At 40.0% G+C, this 21,217-nt stretch overlaps 1 protein-coding gene across 3 annotated transcripts in view; it reads right to left on the minus strand.

Annotated features, from left to right (window-relative positions):
- Window positions 1-4,810: 4,810 nt before the first annotated feature.
- Window positions 4,811-21,217, minus strand: part of LOC143510879 (integrin alpha-X-like) — a 49,747-nt gene continuing 33,340 nt past the window's right edge. Inside the window, exons 22-30 of one of the 3 annotated variants that reach the window (XM_077000724.1) lie at window positions 19,357-19,436; window positions 18,807-18,893; window positions 18,049-18,127; window positions 17,850-17,945; window positions 16,618-16,698; window positions 16,395-16,505; window positions 12,417-12,521; window positions 5,271-5,381; window positions 4,811-5,160 (exon numbers count right to left, since the gene is read on the minus strand). In XM_077000724.1, the coding sequence (XP_076856839.1) occupies window positions 5,047-5,160; window positions 5,271-5,381; window positions 12,417-12,521; window positions 16,395-16,505; window positions 16,618-16,698; window positions 17,850-17,945; window positions 18,049-18,127; window positions 18,807-18,893; window positions 19,357-19,436 (864 nt within the window). In that variant the 3' untranslated portion in view covers window positions 4,811-5,046. Of the gene's footprint in view, window positions 5,161-5,270; window positions 5,382-12,416; window positions 12,522-16,394; window positions 16,523-16,617; window positions 16,699-17,849; window positions 17,946-18,048; window positions 18,128-18,806; window positions 18,894-19,356; window positions 19,437-21,217 lie in introns of those variants that run through there. The other 2 variants (XM_077000726.1, XR_013130099.1) reach the window with 2 other exon arrangements.

Below are 21,217 nucleotides of genomic sequence, written 5' to 3' on the forward strand. Positions count from 1 at the left end.
AACGAACTGCTCCTGGACACTGGGGACACTTTACTATTCTCACTAGTCAAAGTAATGGAGAAATGTTATTGATATGAATATTCCAAAGATGATGGCGTGTTTTGTATAGTGTTAGTCTCCTTTATTTAACAGCACGAACGACCAAATATAATATACAGGGTTGCCAACTCTCACGCATTGAACGTGAGACACACGCATTTGACTGTCTTCACACACTCACACGCCAACGAGGCTGAAGTTGGTTACTTATTCGCAGCTCCGTGTTCGGCGGCTGAAGTTGGTTACTTATTCAAAAAGGGTGTGTTCACGATGCGTGTTTGCTGCGCACTTTGTTTAAAAGCGATAGATTAAACGTTACATTTTTAAACTAAAATCAGCGGCGAAAATGACGTAATCGCGGTGGCGTCGCGCACTGTCGAGCTCGTGAACCTCTCGAATTTTGTAACTTCGCGCGCGCCGCGCCTCAGCGCAATGAACCAAGTAATATTTGCAGGGTTCATACACCTTTACACGTGTGATCCACAGCCCCCTAGTAATCACTAGTGTGTGTGTGTGTGTGTGTGTTCTAACTGCACAGATGGGTTAAAAGCGGAGGACAAATTTCGATTGCGGTGTAAAAAATCACAATTGAAGAAATATGGCACATTTACATTTACATTTTAAATACATTCCCACAGACCATACACTATGGGAGGTATTTCCAGGCAATAATAAAACTAAAATGAAAACACTAAAATGAAAATGAAAATACCGTTTTGCCATTTCTTTTTCCATACATGTATGAAAATATTATGACAAAATTAAAAATAAAATGAAATCACTTAATTTGCTATTTAATTTTTCACTCGAGCACGGGTCATATGTGACAAATATTAAATGAAAATTAAAAAGGAGGATTGGCGCTACCTGCTGGTGATTTTCCTTTTCATTTTCCACTTTTCATTTTCTTTTTCCACTTTTCTTTTTCGTTTTCAACTTCACCAGCATGCAAATACATGTAAATGAACAGTAGGCGGAGCTACAACTACAGAACCTCCCGTGAAATCCAGAGAGGGCAGCACACAGCAACATGGCTGACGTTTTACTAGAAATGGCAAATGAGATTGTGAGGTTGGCGAATTGCCAGATTATATATTGCTTAGATGTGAAGTAATCTTGCAGGTTAATACTGTTGTATGTCGGAATATATGTGAAGTGGTAGAACGCTTAAGGTCTGGATCGGGGACCATGGAAAACCGCTCAGTGCGAGGTCGGCCTAGGTTGGACGTTGCCGAAGAGACGACGCTGAAGTTGGTTACTTATTCGCAGTTTCAGATTCGTTTGGTTACTTATTCGCAGCTCCGTATTCGGTTCACGATGCGTGTTTGCTGCGCACTTTGTTTAAAAGAGATAGATTAAACAAACGAGCATAGGAGCATACATTAAGAGGTTATTGTTTCCCATACTGATTTTGTGAATGTAGAAAAAAAATATTAAAATATTAGGGCTGGGTATCGATTCAAATTCCAAGAATCGATCCGATTCCGATTCTGAAGATTAAGAATCGATTTATTTCGATTTAATCCGATTTAATCGATTCGATCCAATTCGGGGTTTAGTGTTATTAAAAATGTATTTGAGCTATTTCCTGACTATGTACAGAAGCAACATGTTAAAACTAGTATTATATCGATATTAATCAGCAAATAGTTACTGGTAGTTGGTAGTTACTGATGGCTGGAAGACTGGTGAAAAGGGTCATCATAAATCTACCTTCAAGAAAGGTAATCCAGGACAATATACAGAGGACATCTTTGAGGTGTCTATATCTGCAACAGTGGACTCCTACTGGGACACTAACCAGTGCATTATTATTATGATTGAAATAATTAAGAATTCACCCAAAAGCTGTTGCTACCAAATGCATTTTTATTTTAAAAGTGCTCACACTTAATAAACTGAAAGTATAAAATGTAAACGTGTATTTTTCTTTAAAGTGCGAATATAAGAACAGAACTATCATGTTACGGTCCCCGACCCCTCCCTTTTGGGCGTGTGTTAACGTTGTCTGCGTCTACTCCTCTGCGTCTGTAGATCTCCGTGGGTGCAGGTGCGTCTTGCGATAGTCCGTCTCACCTGAGGCTCGTCTCACATCGTGGGGTTTGTGTGTTCGCGCAGCGTCCTGTGCTCATCGTTGTTTGAGTCACACATGTTCTATGTAAACGTCTTTTATGTGCGCTGTCTGCGCTTCTGTAAATGTAATAAACGTAACGATTTGGAATGTGCAAAGGATTCTGTCTCGTCCATCGCATTGCGCCCAACGTTACAAGAACATTTTAAACTTTTTTAAACTGTAAAAACACTGGGTAAACTGTCAGTGACATGGACTAACTAAACTGACACTGGATAAACTGTCCTTCTGCTTTTAGATTGCCGATTTGACTATCGTCGTTACCGGCACTGTCCGACGCCATGTTGTTTTACAGGTAGTTAGACCGAGCACGCCTGCGTGAATTCAGTGACGAGGCGGGGGTAAAAGTTCACAAAAAAAAAAAAAAAAAAATCAATCTTTGGACGTACGAATCGATTATCAGATCATCTTATGCAAATCGATTCTGAATCGGAAAATCGATTTTTTCAACACAGGCCTAATATATATATATATATATATATATATATATATACACACACACACTTACTGCTCAAAAAAATAAAGGGAACACTCAAATAACACATCCTAGATCTGAATGAATGAAATATTCTCATTGAATACTTTGTTCTGTACAAAGTTGAATGTGCTGACAACAACATCACACAAAAATCATCAATGGAAATCAAATTTATTAACCAATGGAGGCCTGCATTTGGAGCCACAAACAAAATTAAAGTGGAAAAACACACTACAGGCTGATCCAACTTTGATGTAATGTCCTTAAAACAAGTCAAAATGAGGCTCAGTATTGTGTGTGGCCTCCACGTACCTGTATGACCTCCCTACAACGCCTGGGCATGCTCCTGATGAGGTGGCGGATGGTCTCCTGAGGGATCTCCTCCCAGACCTGGACTAAAGCATCCGCCAACTCCTGGACAGTCACGGGAGGTTCTGTAGTTGTAGCTCCGCCTACTGTTCATTTACATGTATTTGCATGCTGGTGAAGTTGAAAACGAAAAAGAAAAGTGGAAAAAGAAAATCACCAGCAGGTAGCGCCAATCCTCCTTTTTAATTTTCATTTTATATTTGTCACATATGACCCGTGCTCGAGTGAAAAATTAAATTGCAAATTAAGTGATTTTATTTTGTCATAATATTTTCACACATGTATGGAAAAAGAAATGGCAAAACGGTATTTTCATTTTAGTTTTATTATTGGCAGGAAATACCTCCCATACCACAGCTTAATACACACACTACTCAAATCTTGGTCCCAGGCCGGACACTGACATTATCCTTCCTCACTCAAGGGTATTAGCCATAACCTTAGTCAGAACATGGCACACCTTTTCAAGCTCTCTCGTATTTCCTTCAGGAAATGCAAATCTAGTTCTACATGTTCTACACTGTAGAATCTACAGTCTACATGTTTATTGAAGTGTAGTGCATGCGTCTCCTGTAATTTCGTTGTAATTTGTTCTCCGTAGATTCCCTTGCATTATTGTTGTCACTGATCCTCTCTTCTGGTTCATACATCTTGTCCTAATGCCACGTCATTCTCTGTCTCCTAGTGTTGGTTTGTCTTTATTTTGTAAATAAATATTGCTCTTTATTGCACATGTCCATGCACCCCGAGTCTAAAATGTACACATACACACACAAGTTTCCAGAGAAATTGGACATTTTAGGGAGATGTCTTTCATCAGCTGTGCAAGTGTGGAGCAAGGAAAAGTTTGTGTTTTTTCTGTCTTTCATTCGTTACATGCACATGGTCACAACCACCTGCCTAGATCGTAGCAGACTGACAGCATCCATTTCAGCTTCACCACTGTGTCAGTGTCTGACATTGCAATCAGGAGGGGGGTTTGGTTTACAAACACATCCAGCTGTTACGCCTCGCCGCCGATCACGGCGGTGACGCGTTGGTTTAAACGTGATGAGGACTCAAACGCGACCCGTTAAAGCAAACGGCAAAAAACAGCCAACTGAAACCTCCGCGAATGCGGGAAAAAATGAAAACAAAAAAAAGCCAGAGGGAAACAGGACAACACGGAGAAGCTCGACGTGTGCATAAACCAGCAGGTAAGTAAAACAAACAAAAAACACGCGGAAAAAGATACAACGCGTCCACAAAAGAAAAACGGGAAAAACGAAAATTACACGGAGACAGACTCGACGTGTCAGAGAGGAAGGGAAAAAATAAGAAACAAAAGATGAAGCTATGGTAACAAGACCTATAGCTTCTACCTGGTACCTGTCAGTCTGTTAACCAGAACACTGGAGAACAAACCAACGTAGAACAGAGGGAAAAGACGAAGGAAACAAAAAACAACCTGAGAACGCTCAGGGTAGAAACAGGAGAACTAGAGAAACTAGAAGTAGTCCGGAGACGAGAGAAAACTGGCTTGGGCTGTGTGTGTGTACGGAACAACAAACAACTTCAGCAATGAGTTGCTGAAGTCGCTTGTCTTAAATAGGCTGCTGAACAGGTGCAACCTATCGGGCTTGATTGCCCCTGGTTCCAGCTCGCGGGCTCCGCCTAGTGGCAGCAGGAGGCACGTGCCTGGGTCGAACCCTGACACCAGCATGTCGACTTTGTCCATAGGAGCTGTCTTCTGGGCTTCATCCTCAGTTATAAATATTAGGTTCATAAATGATTGTCAATTATTTCAGTTTGTTTAACCATTTGAAATACAATTTTTATTATTAACACAATAATTTGTATCCAGAAACATCTTAGACAGTGTAATGACAAATATACACATGTATATAGAACGACTTTCAGTTCTGAGCTAGTTTGCAATTAAAGCATTAAATGCATGAAACAGCTGGCAGATATATGTTTTATAAGGGAACTGAGCGACTGACATTGGCAGATTGCAACATTGGCAGCTCGACAAATTCAGGCAGGGTGATCACTGCGCAGCGGCTGAATCTTCCACATGTGCTTTCATCTCTTCTTTAGGCCCCTCGGCCCCTGTGTCTGCATCATCCAACATTTGCTTATAACGGCTTTTGAAAAATCCAGCCTGTTATAGAAAGACACATCAAGTCAAGAAAATGTACTGTAAGACATGAACAGATTTTTATGCATTATTTCAGGAATTCAGGACATTTCAATATAGCGAGCTGCAGTGACCTTGTAGAGAGCAGCAGTGATGAGAGCCAGAAGCAGCAGGCCTCCTACTGCACCTCCAACAACCTCCTTAAGGATGTTTTTCTCCTCATACACCTCCACCTGGGTAATAATCTACACACACACATCGACAAATGTCTTTGGCGCAAACGTTCCAGAATTTTGTAGAAACAATAATACATTAAATATAATATCAAAATGTAGCCTGATAGTAAGCAGGACTAACAAACTGAATTTCACGTAGTTTAATGCTAATAATTTGATTTCAGACTGACAAGCTGCACATCATGTCCAAAGATAGCATTATCAAGCTGGTGTGTTCATTTACATTTTAAGGGTAAATTTACTCACAAAAAATCCACTCACTGATATTTAAGATCCAGAATTTTTTTTTTGATACCACCAGTCGTTAGGCCTGGCTCTGCCCCCCATCTGTCATGTTCCATGTTTTCAGTCTGGTTTGCCTGGCCTGGTATTTTGTAATCCTGCCCCTTGTAATTGATTTCATGTGTCCCTGGTTTAGTCTCCTTCATTTTCTGTATGTTTGCTGGTCTTTCTTTTGTATACAGCCCAGGTATTTCTTGAAGTAGTTTAATTTCTTTGCCAATTTGAATGCATCAATCTTTTTACTAATTTAAATTTAATACAGGTGTGTTAAAGTAGCTCTCATCTTTTCACAAAACTGGGACAGAAGTAATGTGAAAGTTATTTCAGAGAACATCTAAAAATGCCTTTTAACATTGTAATGGAAAGACACAACTCCCCCTGTGTAGGCACCCTTAGTTACAGTCTGCTGTGTGCATGTCTGTCAGTTGTGTTGGTTGTTGTCACACTCTGTTGTTAGCTTGACTTCTGTTTCACAGAAATATCGTTTGCACAACTCTCTCTGCAACACCCCCCCACCCCCTGCTCACCCCAGTCCTGAGTGCTATTGCAAAAAAGTAGAATAAGGAAATCCCAGGACAGCTAAACAAGAGCTGCTTGGTCAAACTTGTCTAGCTAGAAATGGACCTGGCATCAAGACCTGGCACCAGGGACCTGGTGAACCTGTGAGGCAGGATGGCAGGAGCATTTACTTGATGCGTGAGATGGGTATCTCCCCAGAGGATCTGGGCCAGCCTACCATGACATCTACAATTACCAAACATGGTACCATCTCTTTTAATTAGGGGTGTGACGATACACTCAGCTCACGAGACGAGACGAGACACGATATTGGGTTCACGAGATGAGATGAGATTTTAAGAAAACTAAAATGACAAATTATATGACTGGACAACAGACTTATTTAACTGAGTTACACATGCATTTTGAAATGTTTTATTATAACTCTTAACATGCACGATGTAAGCATGAACTTTTAATAAACTTCTTCCTCTACAAATTGGAAAAAAAAATTCATAAAAGTTAAAATACAAATATTTCTAATTTTTTTAATATTACAGAGAGTCCCCACTTAATGACGGGGTTATAGACTGAAAAGTCTGTCGTTAAGCAGTTTTCGTCGTTAAGCATGACCCTAGATTTAGATACGCTTTAAGTGTAAATACAGGATAGAAAAAAACTAACAATGTTCTCGTGCACAACACCCCACAACACTCTACTGTGCTGCCATTGCTCCTCCGTGCATTGCGCGAAAACTCTGTAACTCTGGTCCGTCGTTAACCGGACCCGTTGTTAAGCAGGGACTCACTGTATTATGCGCAAAATAAAAAGTTCTTCTCTGTCAATACAGAGTGCAAATAGTGCAAATAGAGCCTGACCAAGTATGTCACTGAATTTGCTGCAACTACACTGCCATGTTCGTTTTTAAGAATATTAGCATGTCCACATATTAGCATCCCCACACTGCTCCCGATATCCTTTGCTGTCTCAACTTGCCAAAGTGTGCCTTTCTGTCCCTGCTACCTCTGGCATTATTTTCATATAATGTTTGCATATGGCCCGTGTCTTATCAGTCACTCTCTTACCATTTATCATTTCCGCCGGGTACCCAAAATGCTGCCAAACAAACGATTTGAATGTGGCGGGTGCATCTTCAAAAGTAATACCTGTATTTTCTGACGTCATTCTGGCTGCTTGCTGTATCACAAATCCCGTGAGACAGATTTTTTACGCGACGAGAAATATCGCTGAGTTACATCTCGTTACACCCCTACTTTTAATGTAATGAAAGGTTTATTAATCATTTTGAGTATATGTGTACTTATATAAACAGCTGTAAGGGGTTTTTACTACAGCTGTAAGGTGCTGGAAAATATTGAAAATTGACCTTGAAAGTGTTTGTGTCACATAGGGCTACGCCCCCTCTTCTAGCTGTCACTCCGGTTCCCTGTTCCTTGTGTCTGTATTCCCTGCTTGTCTGTTTCCATAGTTTCCCTCCATCTGCCACACCCGTGTCGTCAGTGTTTCCACCTGTGTCTTGTTAGATCTACGTATTTATAGTCCCAGTGTTTCTCTTGTCCCTGATAGAACAAAATCCACAAAATAACCTATCTAGTACTTTGCGCTTGCCTGTTTAGTGTTTCCCTGCTGTGTGTGTTTAAGTTCAGTATTGTTAGTCATGTTGATTTTTCTGTCATAAGCCGGGTTTCCATCCAAACCTTTCGGAAAAAAAATGCGCAATTTCCAAGTTTCGGCAGAAATAAATGCGAATTAAGCCTTGTTTCCATTCATTACAGTTATGCGAATAAACTTTAGATCACGTGAGAGGACGCCAAACAATATTGGTTTTACGTCCATCTGGCAGTTACGCATTTTTGCACGTTGAGGTTTTGAAACATTTTTTTCTTTTTCTTTTATATACATGGAGAAGTTAAATTCAATTTTTGCTCTCTCCAGAACTGTTTTTGTATGCATTTGCCATCTTTACATCGCGATCATGTACAGAACCACATGACTTGAGGCATGATACGTCATCGTTTATGCGAAAAACCCTTTTCCATCCAGTTTTTCCGAATTTTGGCGATGCGATAGTCTAACTTTTTCACCTCCTCCTAGCGTAAAAATCTTTTTGCGATATTTGGAGCTTTTTTCGAATTTTGGTCTTTTTCCATCCAGCTTTTTTCATGCGCATTTTCAAAATGCGCAAAAACTCGGTGGATGGAAAACCCGTCATATTTGGATTGCCCTCCTGTTAAGACCCGTGCCTGTTTCAATGACCACGAATATGGAATTCTCTTCATTAAATCTCGCTTTCAGCATTTGTGTCCGCCTCCTCGCTCAGCAGCGTATGCTGCATTACAGTTTGAAAATGTTTGAAAGTGGAGCCTCCACGACTGTCATTTTTCGAGTATGTGTAACCTTGCGCCAGTTGCGATATGTGAAATATAAACCTAACTTTAAGGCCTATCTTCATATGTTAATCCTCAAATACACCATATTGCCAAAAGTATTCGCTCATCCATCCAAATTATCGGAATCAGGTGTTCCAATCACTTCCATGGCCAGAGGTGTATAAAATTAAACACCTAGGCATGCAGACTGTTTTTACAAACATTTGTGAAACAATGGGTTTCTCTCAAGAGCTCAGTGAATTCCACCATGGAACTGTGATAGGATGCCACCTGTGCAACAAATTGTGAATTTTCCTCCTAAATATTCCTAAATAGTGTCAGATGAATATTAAGAGAATGGAAGTATTTGGGAATGATAGCAACTCAGCCATGAAGTGGCTCAAGAACAGTGCACAGAGAGCTTCATGGAATGGGGTTCTATGGTCAAGTAGTTCCATCCAAGCCATACATAACTAAGTGCAATGCAAAGCGTTGGATGCAGTGGTGTAAAGCATGCCACCACGGGGTTCTAGAGCAGTGGAGGCACGTTTTCTGGAGTGTTGAATCACGCTTCTCCATCTGGCAAGATGAGTCTGGGTTTGGTGGTTGCCAGGAGAACGGTACTTCTCTGACTGCATTGTGCCAAGTGTAAGTTTGGTGGAGGGGTGATTATGATGTGGGGTTGTTTTTCAGGAGCTTGGCTTGGCCCCTTAGTTCCAGTGAAAGGAACTCTGAATGGTTCAGCATACCAAGACATTTTGCACAATTACATGCTTTGGGGGAACAGCTGGCCCCTTCCTCTTCCAACATGGCTGTGCACCAGAGCACAAAGCAAGATTCCTTTGGGATGAATTAGAGCGGAGACTGAGAGCCAGGCCTTCTCGTCTGTAACGTCTGTAGTAATGTTAAGATATTTAATGCACCATGATAGGACACAAAGGAAAGGTGCACATGCGTTGTAGGATATAGGATGACAATGTTAGAGACGAAAGCAAGAGCAAAAAGAGTCAAATGAGTAAATCATATTCCACTTCTTATTTGGTGTTTGTCGTTTATTGAGAGTACAAACTTCACATCATCCAACATCAGTATGTGACCTCACAAATGCACTTCTGGATGACTGGTCAAAAATCCCCATAAACACACTCCTAAACCTTGGGGACAGCCTTCCCAGAGGAGTTGAAGCTGTTCTAGCTGCAAAGGGTGGACCAATGTCATATTGAACCCTATAGATTAGGAATGGGATGTCACTTAAGCTCACATGTGAGTCAAGGAAGGCGACATTTTGGGATTTCTTAATGTAAAACCTCAAATATATATATTTTTCCACAGATTGAGTTCTGCAAAATATCCACGAATTAGCGAAAATCTGCGATTTCACGAAATCCGCGAGTCCACGAAAAGTGAACTGTGAAGTGGCGACCATAGTAACTTGACTGGGGTGGATTTAACCTGCTTTCCTGCAACCAACTCAAGGCAAAATTCAGCCAGGATAACCAACATACACTGTAAAAAATGATTTTTTGACTTTAAATATTATTAAGTTTATTTAAGTACTATCTAAAAGAATAATCTAGTACAGTCTAGTTACTTAAGAATTTCACATAAAATTATATGCAATACTTGGTGTTTCTTTGTAATTGTTTGTCTTCAAATACATTTGTAAATTTTAGTCTAAATGGCAAAGTAAAATTTACAACGTTTTTGTAATTTTTTTCTTTTTGTGAGATGCAAAACTGAAAACAGCAAGTAAAAGGTCACTTGCAGGATCCACACATGCGCAGTGATGTCAACAAGTCAAACGTTTTTCACACGGAGTGCATCAGAGATTTAACGTACAGTTTAACTTACATTTTCCACTTTTAAAATAAACGTTATGTTTAGATGTGAGATAAGCCTGTCATTTTAACGAACCAAACAATTAGCTTAGCTCAGGCAATGTTAGTTTATTTCCAGTTTGGATTATTGACCTGCCTGACAGAAGTATTAGCAAAGTAACTTGTGCTAACCGGGATTAGCAATTTACGTTCAGAAATACAGATGGTCACCATTAAAGTATTAACAGTGTAGATATCATTTGAATGTACTTTAGGTTCAAGTGTGTTTTTGGAAAGGCTTCGCCCTGTTAACGTCTTAGTTATGTAGTTTAGATACTGAAGTCTTTATTTATTTTATCAATATGTGAATATTTTAAGAATATTTAAAGCTTTATACATTGTAACGTTGCAGGCTAGGCCTGGAGTTATTGTAGTTTAGTAGGAGGCGGGGCATTCATCTACCCAGAATGCCACTTGAGTTCATCTTAGGCACCGTTACCGTGTCTAGTAGCTAGAATAGAGAGGTGAGTGAGATTGCGTTTTATATAGGTGTTCATAAGAGTGAAGTGTTCATCTCTTGTGTGAAATTGACACACTGTTCGCGTGTGCTGGAATTATTGCTGCAGCAATAAAAGGCGTGAGTTTTCTTGCTTCTTCACAATATGTTGTGCAATTCTTTGGTTTCACAGCATGTAACATTTAAATTTATGTTTTGTATCAGAAAATAATACTGTAATAAACAATATATTTGTTGTTTGTTCAATTTACTTGCTGTTTTTACGTAGAAAAAACTTTCCTAAGTTTTTTTAAGTAAACCCTACTCCAAATTTTGTATGTATGAAGAAAAACTAAATGGACTGTACATAATTAATTTAAGTACATATATCTTTTGCCTTCAATATAATTAAGTAACCTTCACTTAATATATTTAGAAATGTAAAGTTTAGTGGTATGTACAATTTACTTGATTTTTACAATGTGAACAAGTCACTAAGTTGCAAGTAACAAGTAAGTCTCAAGTCTTCACAATCAAATCTCGAGTCAAGTCCCAAGTCAATACAATCAAGTCTCGAGTCAAGTCCCAAGTCTTAAACTTCAAGTCCTAGTCAAGTCACCAGATGTAATTTCAATATTTAACACAATTGATGCAGTTGATTAGTAGTATATTAAGTTAGTCAGACTAACTAACGATAGGTGTTTGAGTGTTTCGGTTCGCTTGAGTGAGATGTCGCAATTGTCGTCGTCACCTACAGCCCCCCCCCTCAGTGACTTTCGTTCGTTCATTCGTCCGTCCGTCCGTGGACATGTCCTACTTTTGAGACCAAAAAAATGTCCGGGGGAATTTCAAAATCGTCCGGTATTTTGCGAAGGAAGTGTGGGTCGCATGACATTAAAAAGTAGTGGATGAATGACAGGCTATCGTCCATCTGCACTGACGGTTGTATTTTGATTGACATACATGGTAGCCAATCCGACGTCTAGGGTTTGACACACGCTACCCCCCCGTCAACAATTGACACACACGCCGCTAAAAAATAAATTTGTAAAAGGTGTCCTTTTTAGAAACCCAAATCTGGTCATCCTAGTTAAAATAAGTGATGTTGTCGAGTCAGGTCACAAGTCATCAGTTTAGTGACTCGAGTCGGACTCGAGTCTAAGTCATGTGACTCGAGTCCACACGTCTGTGCAATACCCCTCTGGACTGCATAATGATGTTTCCTTTTGATACATTTTAACTGACAAGATTAACATTATCAAAAACAAATTGTGTTTTTACATACCAGAAAATGAAATATTAAGTTACTGTATGCAAGACAAGAATATATATGAAAAGCATGGATTCAAACAGGTGATCATTTGACATATACTATATTAGCATTTCAAAAGTCATTAGCTGACTGCTGACTGTGGCTATAAAGGCAACATTAGAGAGGGTACATTAAAATGACAAAATGAAAATCAAACTTTAATGTGTTTGGTCATTTACAGTCATGCGTACGTGCATATGCAGCACCTAAAAGTGTGTTAAAAAACATTTAAAAAAACTGTAACATTACCTTGACAATGGGCGCAGAATCGGAAGGAATGAAGATGTATTTACTTTTGTCGTATTCCAGAGTTGCTGTACTAATTAGCTCAAAATTGACTGACTTGAGTTTAGTCTGAAAAAGAGAGGGGACACATTTACAACTAAATGCACAGGAAAAATTATAACACAAGCCTCTTTTTTACTGCAGACCAAAACAGTTACAGTGTGCTTTGTGTATCTAGTCTTGGAACATCCTGTGATTGGTTAAGGTAGGACTTGAGTTTAATTACTATTGCCTCAGATTCTGGTAGATTCTAGGCTTCTTACCATAACCTTGTTGCTTGTTAGCTGTTATTGGCTGTAATTAGTCACTCCAGGTGTAGTTTCGCCCTGGTCTAAGGTGTGAATTAAGGGGCAGATACAGCACTGACTAAAACAGATAAATTAGGACAACTCCGCTACGGTATGCAGTAACTTTCTACGCTCTTTGTTTCATCTACTTTCCTCCATAGACACTGAATCTCTAACCCAGCTAAGTCTTAACTTATTCTGCCATTTTCTTACCCTGCTAGTATTCATAAAGCTTGTTTTTATTCCACAATGTGTCTGCCAATTCCTGTGCATGTATCTCACAGAGCTCATAGATACCATCATAGCCATTGCATCACCAGGAACCTAACTTACCCACAATGTTCACCACAATCTCCAATCACAGTGACTGGAGGACTCTGGAATTGCCAATCTGCTGTCCAGAAGGCTGACTTCATCTCAGCTCTTGCATCCCTCCACTTGCTACACTTCTTGGCTCTGACCGAAACCTGGATCACTCCAGAGAACTCTGCAACTCTGGCTGCTCTGTCCTCTGCCTTCTTATTCACCCATTCCCCACGAAGCCTTGGAAGGGGAGGTGGCACAGGTCTACTTTTATCTCCAGAGTGGCGTTTCACCCAACTCTCCTTTTCAGCTCTTTCAATTTCTTCCTTTGAGTTCCATGCTATCACTGTATCCTACCCCACTATTCTTCACATCATTGTGATTTATCACCCTCCAGGTTCCCTTGAGAACTTCATTGATGAACTTGATACCCTCCTTAGTCAATTCACCATTAAAGCAAACCCTCTCATTCTCCTTGGAGACTTCAACCTTCCATCCGACAAAATTAAATCATCTTGCATCCTTCCACTGCTGTCGTCATTTGACCTCACCATCAACCCATCCACTGCGGCTCATAGAGCAGGCAACATTCTGGACCTGGTCTTTACACGAGACACCGGAACATCGGACATCACAGTCACCCCACTCCACCTGTCAGACAATCACCTTTTATCCTTTTCTTTCCCCCTCCCTGCCATTTCCACTCACACTTCCCCTGTACATTCTTCTTACTTTCACCCAAGTTTGCGTTCCATCAATCCCTCAACCCTTGCTACCACTATTTTGTCCTCCCTTCCTCATCAGAATTGTCTGTCTTCTCTCTCGCTGGACACAATTACTGATACTTTCCTCTCTACGATCTCTTCATCCATCAATCTTCTGTGTCCTCCCTCCCCCAGGCTTAAGAGATCTGTTCCATCCACCCCCTGGCTAACTGAAGTGCTTCGCAGCCACAGGAGAGATCTAAGAACTGCAGAGAGGAGGTGGAAGAGAAGTCACCTAGATTCAGACCTCTGATCATATCAATCTCTCCTTTCAAAGTTCTCACTGGAAGTCACATCAGCAAAGTCAGCCTACTACAGAAAGAAATTTGAATCATCTGCATCCAACCCATGCAAGCTATTCAGTATTTTTTCTTCACTCCTTAACCCTCCCTCACCCCCTCCTCCATCCTCTCTCACTCCTGAGGATTTTGTCATCTTCTTTGAAGAGAAGATTGCAGCAGTCTGTCAGTCCTTCTCCCCAGCTCCCAACCTTCCTACTAGTACCCCTAACCCAACACTCAACTCCTTGGCTTCTTTCTCCCCTCTTTCCTCAGACAAGATACATCAACTTCTGACTTCTAGCAATCCTACTACATGCCCACTGGATCCAATTCCTTCCACTCTTTTCCAGAATATGTCAAGAGAACTCCTTCCGTTCATCTCGGCAATCATCAACAACTCCTTAGTTTTGGGTCATGTGCCTACCGTGTTCAAGATGGCAAGGGTGGTACCAATCCTGAAAAAAGCAACACTTGACACCTCTGACATGAACAACTTCAGACCGGTATCACTTCTTTCTTTTCTGTCAAAAACTTTGGAGCGAGTAGTCTATGACCAATTATCTCTCTTCCTCACCCAGAACCAACTCCATGATCCTAATCAGTCTGGCTTCAAACGGGCACTCTCAACAGAAACTGCCCTCAAAGCAGTGACCGAGAAGCTCCATGCTGCCAAGGCTAACAAGCTATCATCAGTTTTAATTCTTCTAGATCTTTCTGCAGCCTTTGACACTGTCAACCACAACATCCTCCTCTCTGTTCTTTCTAGCCTAGGCGTGACTGGCTCTGCTTGGAAATGGTTCCAGTCATATCTTGAAGACCGTTCCTATCAGGTAACATGGAGAGGATCTACATCCAATCCATGTAAACTTTCCACTGGAGTCCCCCAAGGCTCGGTCCTAGGCCCTCTTCTCTTCTCTTTATATACTCGTTCCCTTGGTGACATTATTTTGTCTCATGGTTTCTATTATCATTGCTATGCTGATGACACCCAGCTAATTCTTTCCTTCCCTCATTCTGACACCCAGGTCTCTAGGCGTATCTCGGCATGCTTGGCAGATATTACTTCATGGATGACTTCTCACCACTTCAAGCTCAACCCTAGCAAAACTGAGCTTTTGTACATTCCAGGAAGCCCAAACCCACACAACGACCTCACAGTTTCCTTTGAGAACACCTTGTTAACACCACCAGAAACTGCTCGAAGCCTAGGTGTAACGTTGGACAACGAGTTGTCCTTCTCAACACATGTTTCAAAGCTGACCAGATCCTGCAGATTTCTCCTTTGCAACATACGGAGAATACGACCCTTCCTTTCACAGGAAGCTGCTCAAGTGCTTGTGCAGTCTCTAGTAATCTCTAAGCTGGACTACTGCAATTCCCTACTTGCAGGTCTTCCTCTACGGATCATCAGACCTCTACAACTAATTCAGAATGCTGCAGCATGACTGGTCTTCAATCTACCCAAGTTCTCACATGTGACTCCTCTACTACGCTCTCTTCACTGGCTTCCAGTAGCGGCACGCATCAGATATAAAACCTTGATGCTTGCTTACAAAGCCAAAAATGGACTGGCCCCTCCCTACATGATGTCCATGGTCAAAAGCTGATCTGTACAGCGAACACTTAGAACCTCAAGCTTGGCTCGACTTGAAACTCCATGCTTAAAGTCTCATGGAAGACAAAGCTCCAGACTATTCTCCGTCCTGGCTCCAAGATGGTGGAACGATCTTCCATTAGCTGCTAGGACTGCAGAGTCTATTGCTATCTTCAAGCGTAGACTGAAGACTCGCCTGTTTGTTGAGTTCTTACCAGAGCACTAACTCAGCTGATACCACTTGCCGTGTTCTTAAATTGTGTGTCTGTCTATGGTTATTTGTGCTTCTTGGCAAATGCCTAACTTGCAAAACACTAGGTAATGATATTGACTCCTGTAGTTTAGTAGTAGTCTGACTCAATGATGTCTTGAATTCTGGCCTATCTGTACTATTTCCTAGGATGTATTCTGTGATCAGAAGCAAAGCACTTTGTAAGTCGCTCTGGATAAGAGTGTCTGCTAAATGCCGTAAATGTAAATGTTACTATAGTCATGTATAGTTCTGGACTTTTCAGACTAGTTACAGTTTCATGTTCTACAACTTTGTGCTGGAAATCAGATATTTGTGGCAGTGATGGTTTCTCACTGCCACAATTGGTGTTCAAGTGGAAATGTGATCGGAATGGCTACTATCTGTACTTAGAACTGTCTGGTTTTACAGTGGAAAATGGGCAGTATCACTTATATAGAATTATATATTCATAGAAATGTACCTGTTTGATCCACCCTGAGCTCACATTCCCAGAGATAGTGTAGAATTTTGAAGCTCTTCTCATGAGATTTGTGTTACAAGTAAACAGTCTGCACTTAGCCACGGAGCAATTCTAAAACAGAGAAGAGCCTTAACAAAGACCACATATGAATAGTTTTTAGAATTAGTTGTCAGCATTACTGATGAATTGTGAGTAATGAAACAAAATCCTGGCAATTCCTCACCAACTTGTGGTGCCCTTGTAATTCTGTCAGAAAATCCAAGCTCATGGGTTGCTCATCTCTGTTAAAACTGCAACCTTCAATCTAAGCAAAATGAATGAATGAATGAATGAATGTTCAACTTATATAGCGCCTTTCTAGGTACTCAAGGTCGCTTTACAATTTTTAACACAGGTACAACTCTTACACTACCATTCACACACCAAAAAAACAAACAAATAATCTATAATGGGGTCATTCAAGGAAGGTGTGTTGTGAGCAGGGGCTACACTTCACTCAAAACTTCCTGTAAAAGGTTATCTCAAACCATACTCCTTTCAAGTTACATGCATAACGTATCCAAATAGCTTGCAAATGTTTTTACGTCTAATAGCGGCACACTTTTGCCAGTGACTGGTGTCTTGTCATGGATTTTTTCTAAATGATGGCACTTCTAATAATAACCAAGTTTCCCTCCACTTTATTTCTCCATTGGACCAAATTACCCATCGCCAACTCAACCGTCTCACAGCCCAAGACTGATGTGAGCTAGTCTAGGAGAGACACTCACTTGCCAGTTAAAGTTTTACATTAAGACAGAGTGCCAAGAGAACATTTCACTCAAGAATGACTCTTTTTTTACATGGCAAAATGCTCTCTTTTTCATTATTTAATAAAATAAAGATGATCCAGAACTGTGAGCATTATAGAAGTGTAATAATATCTGTCCTCAAATTGATATCTGATTCATTCCAGTATTGTGATGAACTCTGCATTTCCCTGTTTGCTTGTTCATTTACAGTACCAACATTCTTTAAGTCAATGAATCAGATATTATATACATTTTCAACTAACGCCTAATGGAACTCTTGCCAATATAGCACTTTAATAATGTACAAAATTTATTGTGTATGAAGTTTCTCAAAATATTAAGTCTGTCATTATATACATTTATTATGCTGAAAATAATTAGTATTGCAGTTAACATGCAGCTTTTAGATTGAAAAGAATGATCAGGGTTGAATTTTCTGGAATAATATTGCTATACCAGTCACTGTAGTTACATGTAGGGCAAGACAGGAGGTAAAAAAGTTCACAACTGCTCCTAAAGACAGTTGGATATTTACTAAACAGTCTGCTTTATAATGCTTTGTACCAGTAAAACTTGTTTTTGTAAAGTTAAACAGTACTAGTCATAACATTTGCTATACTTATGTTTACCTTTACTGCAGTGTATTTTTACACATATACTGTACCTGCAAGTTCTTATTGGTCCAGATGTCTTCATCTCCTACTTTTATGGGGACTCTGATAAAAAAAGTGAGGTTGAGGTCCCTTAGGTCATTCTCCATCTGTCGCAAAGGGGGTTGGGGAGGGGGTATTTTAACCCATTCTCAGCCGAATGAAAACTTTACTGTTTTTCAAATAATGCCAAAAGCATTTTTTTCTTCTTACCTTGAATATTTGTGTGACTGTTTTTTGAAGATTGTTCTTGCCTGCAGTGAAGTTAATATGTATGCTGGAATTCTCATGCCTTGACATAAAATCAGTAGTATATTGTTATTAAAACTTGAACAGATGCCTAAATGTTGAACTTGTTAGTGTGTACAGGATCAAAAAAAAATTTTCTCAGAAAAATTTTCTCAGTATGCTGAGTATATTGAGATGTAGGACAATGTTAATAGATTTAACTATGTGTTTTCATATTGTGTTTTCATATGCAGTTTGTGACGCTGGAAGGAGGAGGCACGACGAGCGTCGAACAGTGCACATAAAACGTTTAATGACAACAAACACACGTGTAAGCTCCGTGCGGAGGGCAAGCGTAAACAGACCTCTCACACAGGCACGAAACTTTAGACAAAGACGAGCACAAGACGTTGCGCGAACGCACATTAAATTGGTAATTAACACATACCCTCGTGAGCTCGAGACAAGGCACAGGTGCGACTACGAACACGCTCACAAACAACCCACACCCACGGAACTACAAACATGGACATAACTGCATGCAGACGACATAACGACAGGCCCACAGGGAAGGGTCCGGAGCTGTGACCGTGACACAGTTTTCATAGGCTTAATGGGAAATGAGGGTTATTTTTTACCCTTCATCAGAAATGGCATGGCAATTTTGGGAACTGGAAATGGCTAAATTTGTAGAAAGGAAAAATTAATGAAAGAACTAACATAAAGAAGAAAAAAGAACATACCTTATCATTGCTACATAGATGGCATATTTGACATCGATCGTTCTGTTTTTGGAGAGTTCGCTGTATTCAGAGTGCTTGTCATTGCCACTGTAAAGTTTAGTATATTTTGGTAAAGTGCTTATTGTAGATATCACTCTTTTTACAACACATGCAGAAACAGTTGATTGTGGTGAGTTCCATTCATATTCTAAATAGAGACATTCTGAATGTGACAGGTCAATGTTTTGGAATAGTTGTACTGTAAAATAAATAATTTAAATGCTTCCAAAATGTTGTCTGTATTGTCTTTTGAAACTAAAGAGCAAGAGAAAAATTCTCAAACATGCCATACAATATTCTGCTACATGAGTTGTCTATGTACAACTTCAGGCATGACTTTTCATTCACACAGGGAATTAATTATGACAAAGGAAAGACAAAGCACTAGACTGACGACCAAAACTACAGTGTGCTGTGATTGGTTGAAAACATTTAACAAAATATGAAAAAGTTCCACTTAAATACAACTCATTATGTGAAATGCATCATTCAGTAGAATATTAGAACATACCTGTCAGCTGTTGCAGTAAATGTCACCATCTGGTCAAAATCATTGTCTTTGTTTATGCTATATGTAATGTCAAACATGGCCTGGAAAAAGAATATGGATATCTGGAGACTGACGCCATATTGCTACTGTGAAGCAGGCAACCCATTTGATCAGAAATAGATTGTAAACATTTCTGTTCATTTGTGGCTAAGGTTGTAGGTTCAATGCAGACTTCAAATGAATGTTTCTTCAGCTGACCCAAATGGATCCTTGGAAAAACAGCAAACAATTCCAATAAAAAAGTTGAAGTTGTGAGAAAATGTCGATTGAATAGATGGGTTTTTAGTTGAGCCTTGGATGTGTTAAGAGATGTTAAGAGACGGAGGGAGAGGGGAAGAGAGTTCCAGAGGGTCTGAGCTGCCACACTAAAAGATCGACCCATGGTGCTCAACTTGAATCTCGGAACAACTCAGAGACCAGGGTCAGATGAGTTGCAGTAATCTAGTTTAGAAGTGATGAGAGTGTGAACCAAGGATTCATCAGATGTAGGAGACAGAAATGAACGAAGGCGGGAGATATTGCGGAGTTGGAGGAAGGCTGACTTAGTGAGTGAACGTATATGATGTTCAAATGAAAGAGTCGGATCAAACAGAGCGTCAAGATTACGTGCAACAGGGGATGAATTGACCAGCATACCAGCAACAGTAAGCAATGTAAGGGAAAGGGCCCCAGACTTAGTACCAATGATAAGAAACTCAGTCTTATGGGCATTTAATAAAAGAAAATTAGCATGCAGCCACAGGTTGAGTTCAAAGATACATTTAGTGATGGATGGGGGTGGGAAAGGGGCATGAGGTTTAAAGCTGAGTGTCATCAGCATAGAGATGGATTTGTAATCCATACTGCCATAACAACTCACCGAGTGGCAGAATATAAATGGAAAAGAGCAGTGGTCTTAGGACCAAGCCCTGACCAAGTCTATCCGAAAGGTATGAAGTGAACCAAGAAATAAGGGTACCAGAAAAACCAAGATCACGGAGCTGTGAGAACAGTATTGCATAATTGACTGTATCAAAGGCAGCAGTGAGATCGAGGAGTAAAAGAAGAGAAGCATAGCCATTATCAGAGTAGAGAATAAGGTAATTTAACACATAAACAAGAGTTGTCTCCAGACTGGAAATTATCAAAGAGATTATTGGAAGACATGTACAGAAGTACTTGCCAGGCCACCACATGTTTGAGGATCTTTGAGAGAAATGGTAATTAGATATTGGGCAATAATTATTTAGAACAGTATTGTCAAGATTCTGTTTTTTGATAACCGGAGTGATGGCAGATGTATTTAAATCTAATGGAACTTGGTCAGAAACAAGAGAAAAATTTACAAGATGACAAATCCTTCAGCAGATCCTGATAGATAACTGAGACTTTGTTAGTGAAAAAACTAAGAAATGCATTACATTGATCAGATGTAGGGGCCAGAAGATTATTAACAATTTTAACAATTTTGTTAGGGTCTGCTTAGAAAAGAGGCAATTTGAAGCTTGAAGATCTGATTTCATTCAATCAATTGTTTTGAGTACAGAATTATAAACCACTGAGCTCACTGACTCAAGCAGGCAAAAAAGTGGTAGGCTACATCAAATTACAAATCACAAAAATGCCAGCTAGACAAAAGATGTGATGTAATAAGCTTTAACGACAAGGTGGCACTCAAAACACCAAAACTTTCAAGCAACATAAAACTGAAGCTACATTCAGGTCAGCTCCTAATCATTGCTTATATTTCTTGCATTGTGTTCTGTGTGGTGAAATTGGAGCTTGAGAGTGAAGGTAGATCAAGAGACATGGGACCCACATGAGTCCAAGCTGATTTGAAGGC

Source organism: Brachyhypopomus gauderio, chromosome 3 (genome assembly GCF_052324685.1).
Source record: "Brachyhypopomus gauderio isolate BG-103 chromosome 3, BGAUD_0.2, whole genome shotgun sequence".
In the NCBI taxonomy this organism is placed as follows: Eukaryota; Metazoa; Chordata; class Actinopteri; order Gymnotiformes; family Hypopomidae; genus Brachyhypopomus; species Brachyhypopomus gauderio.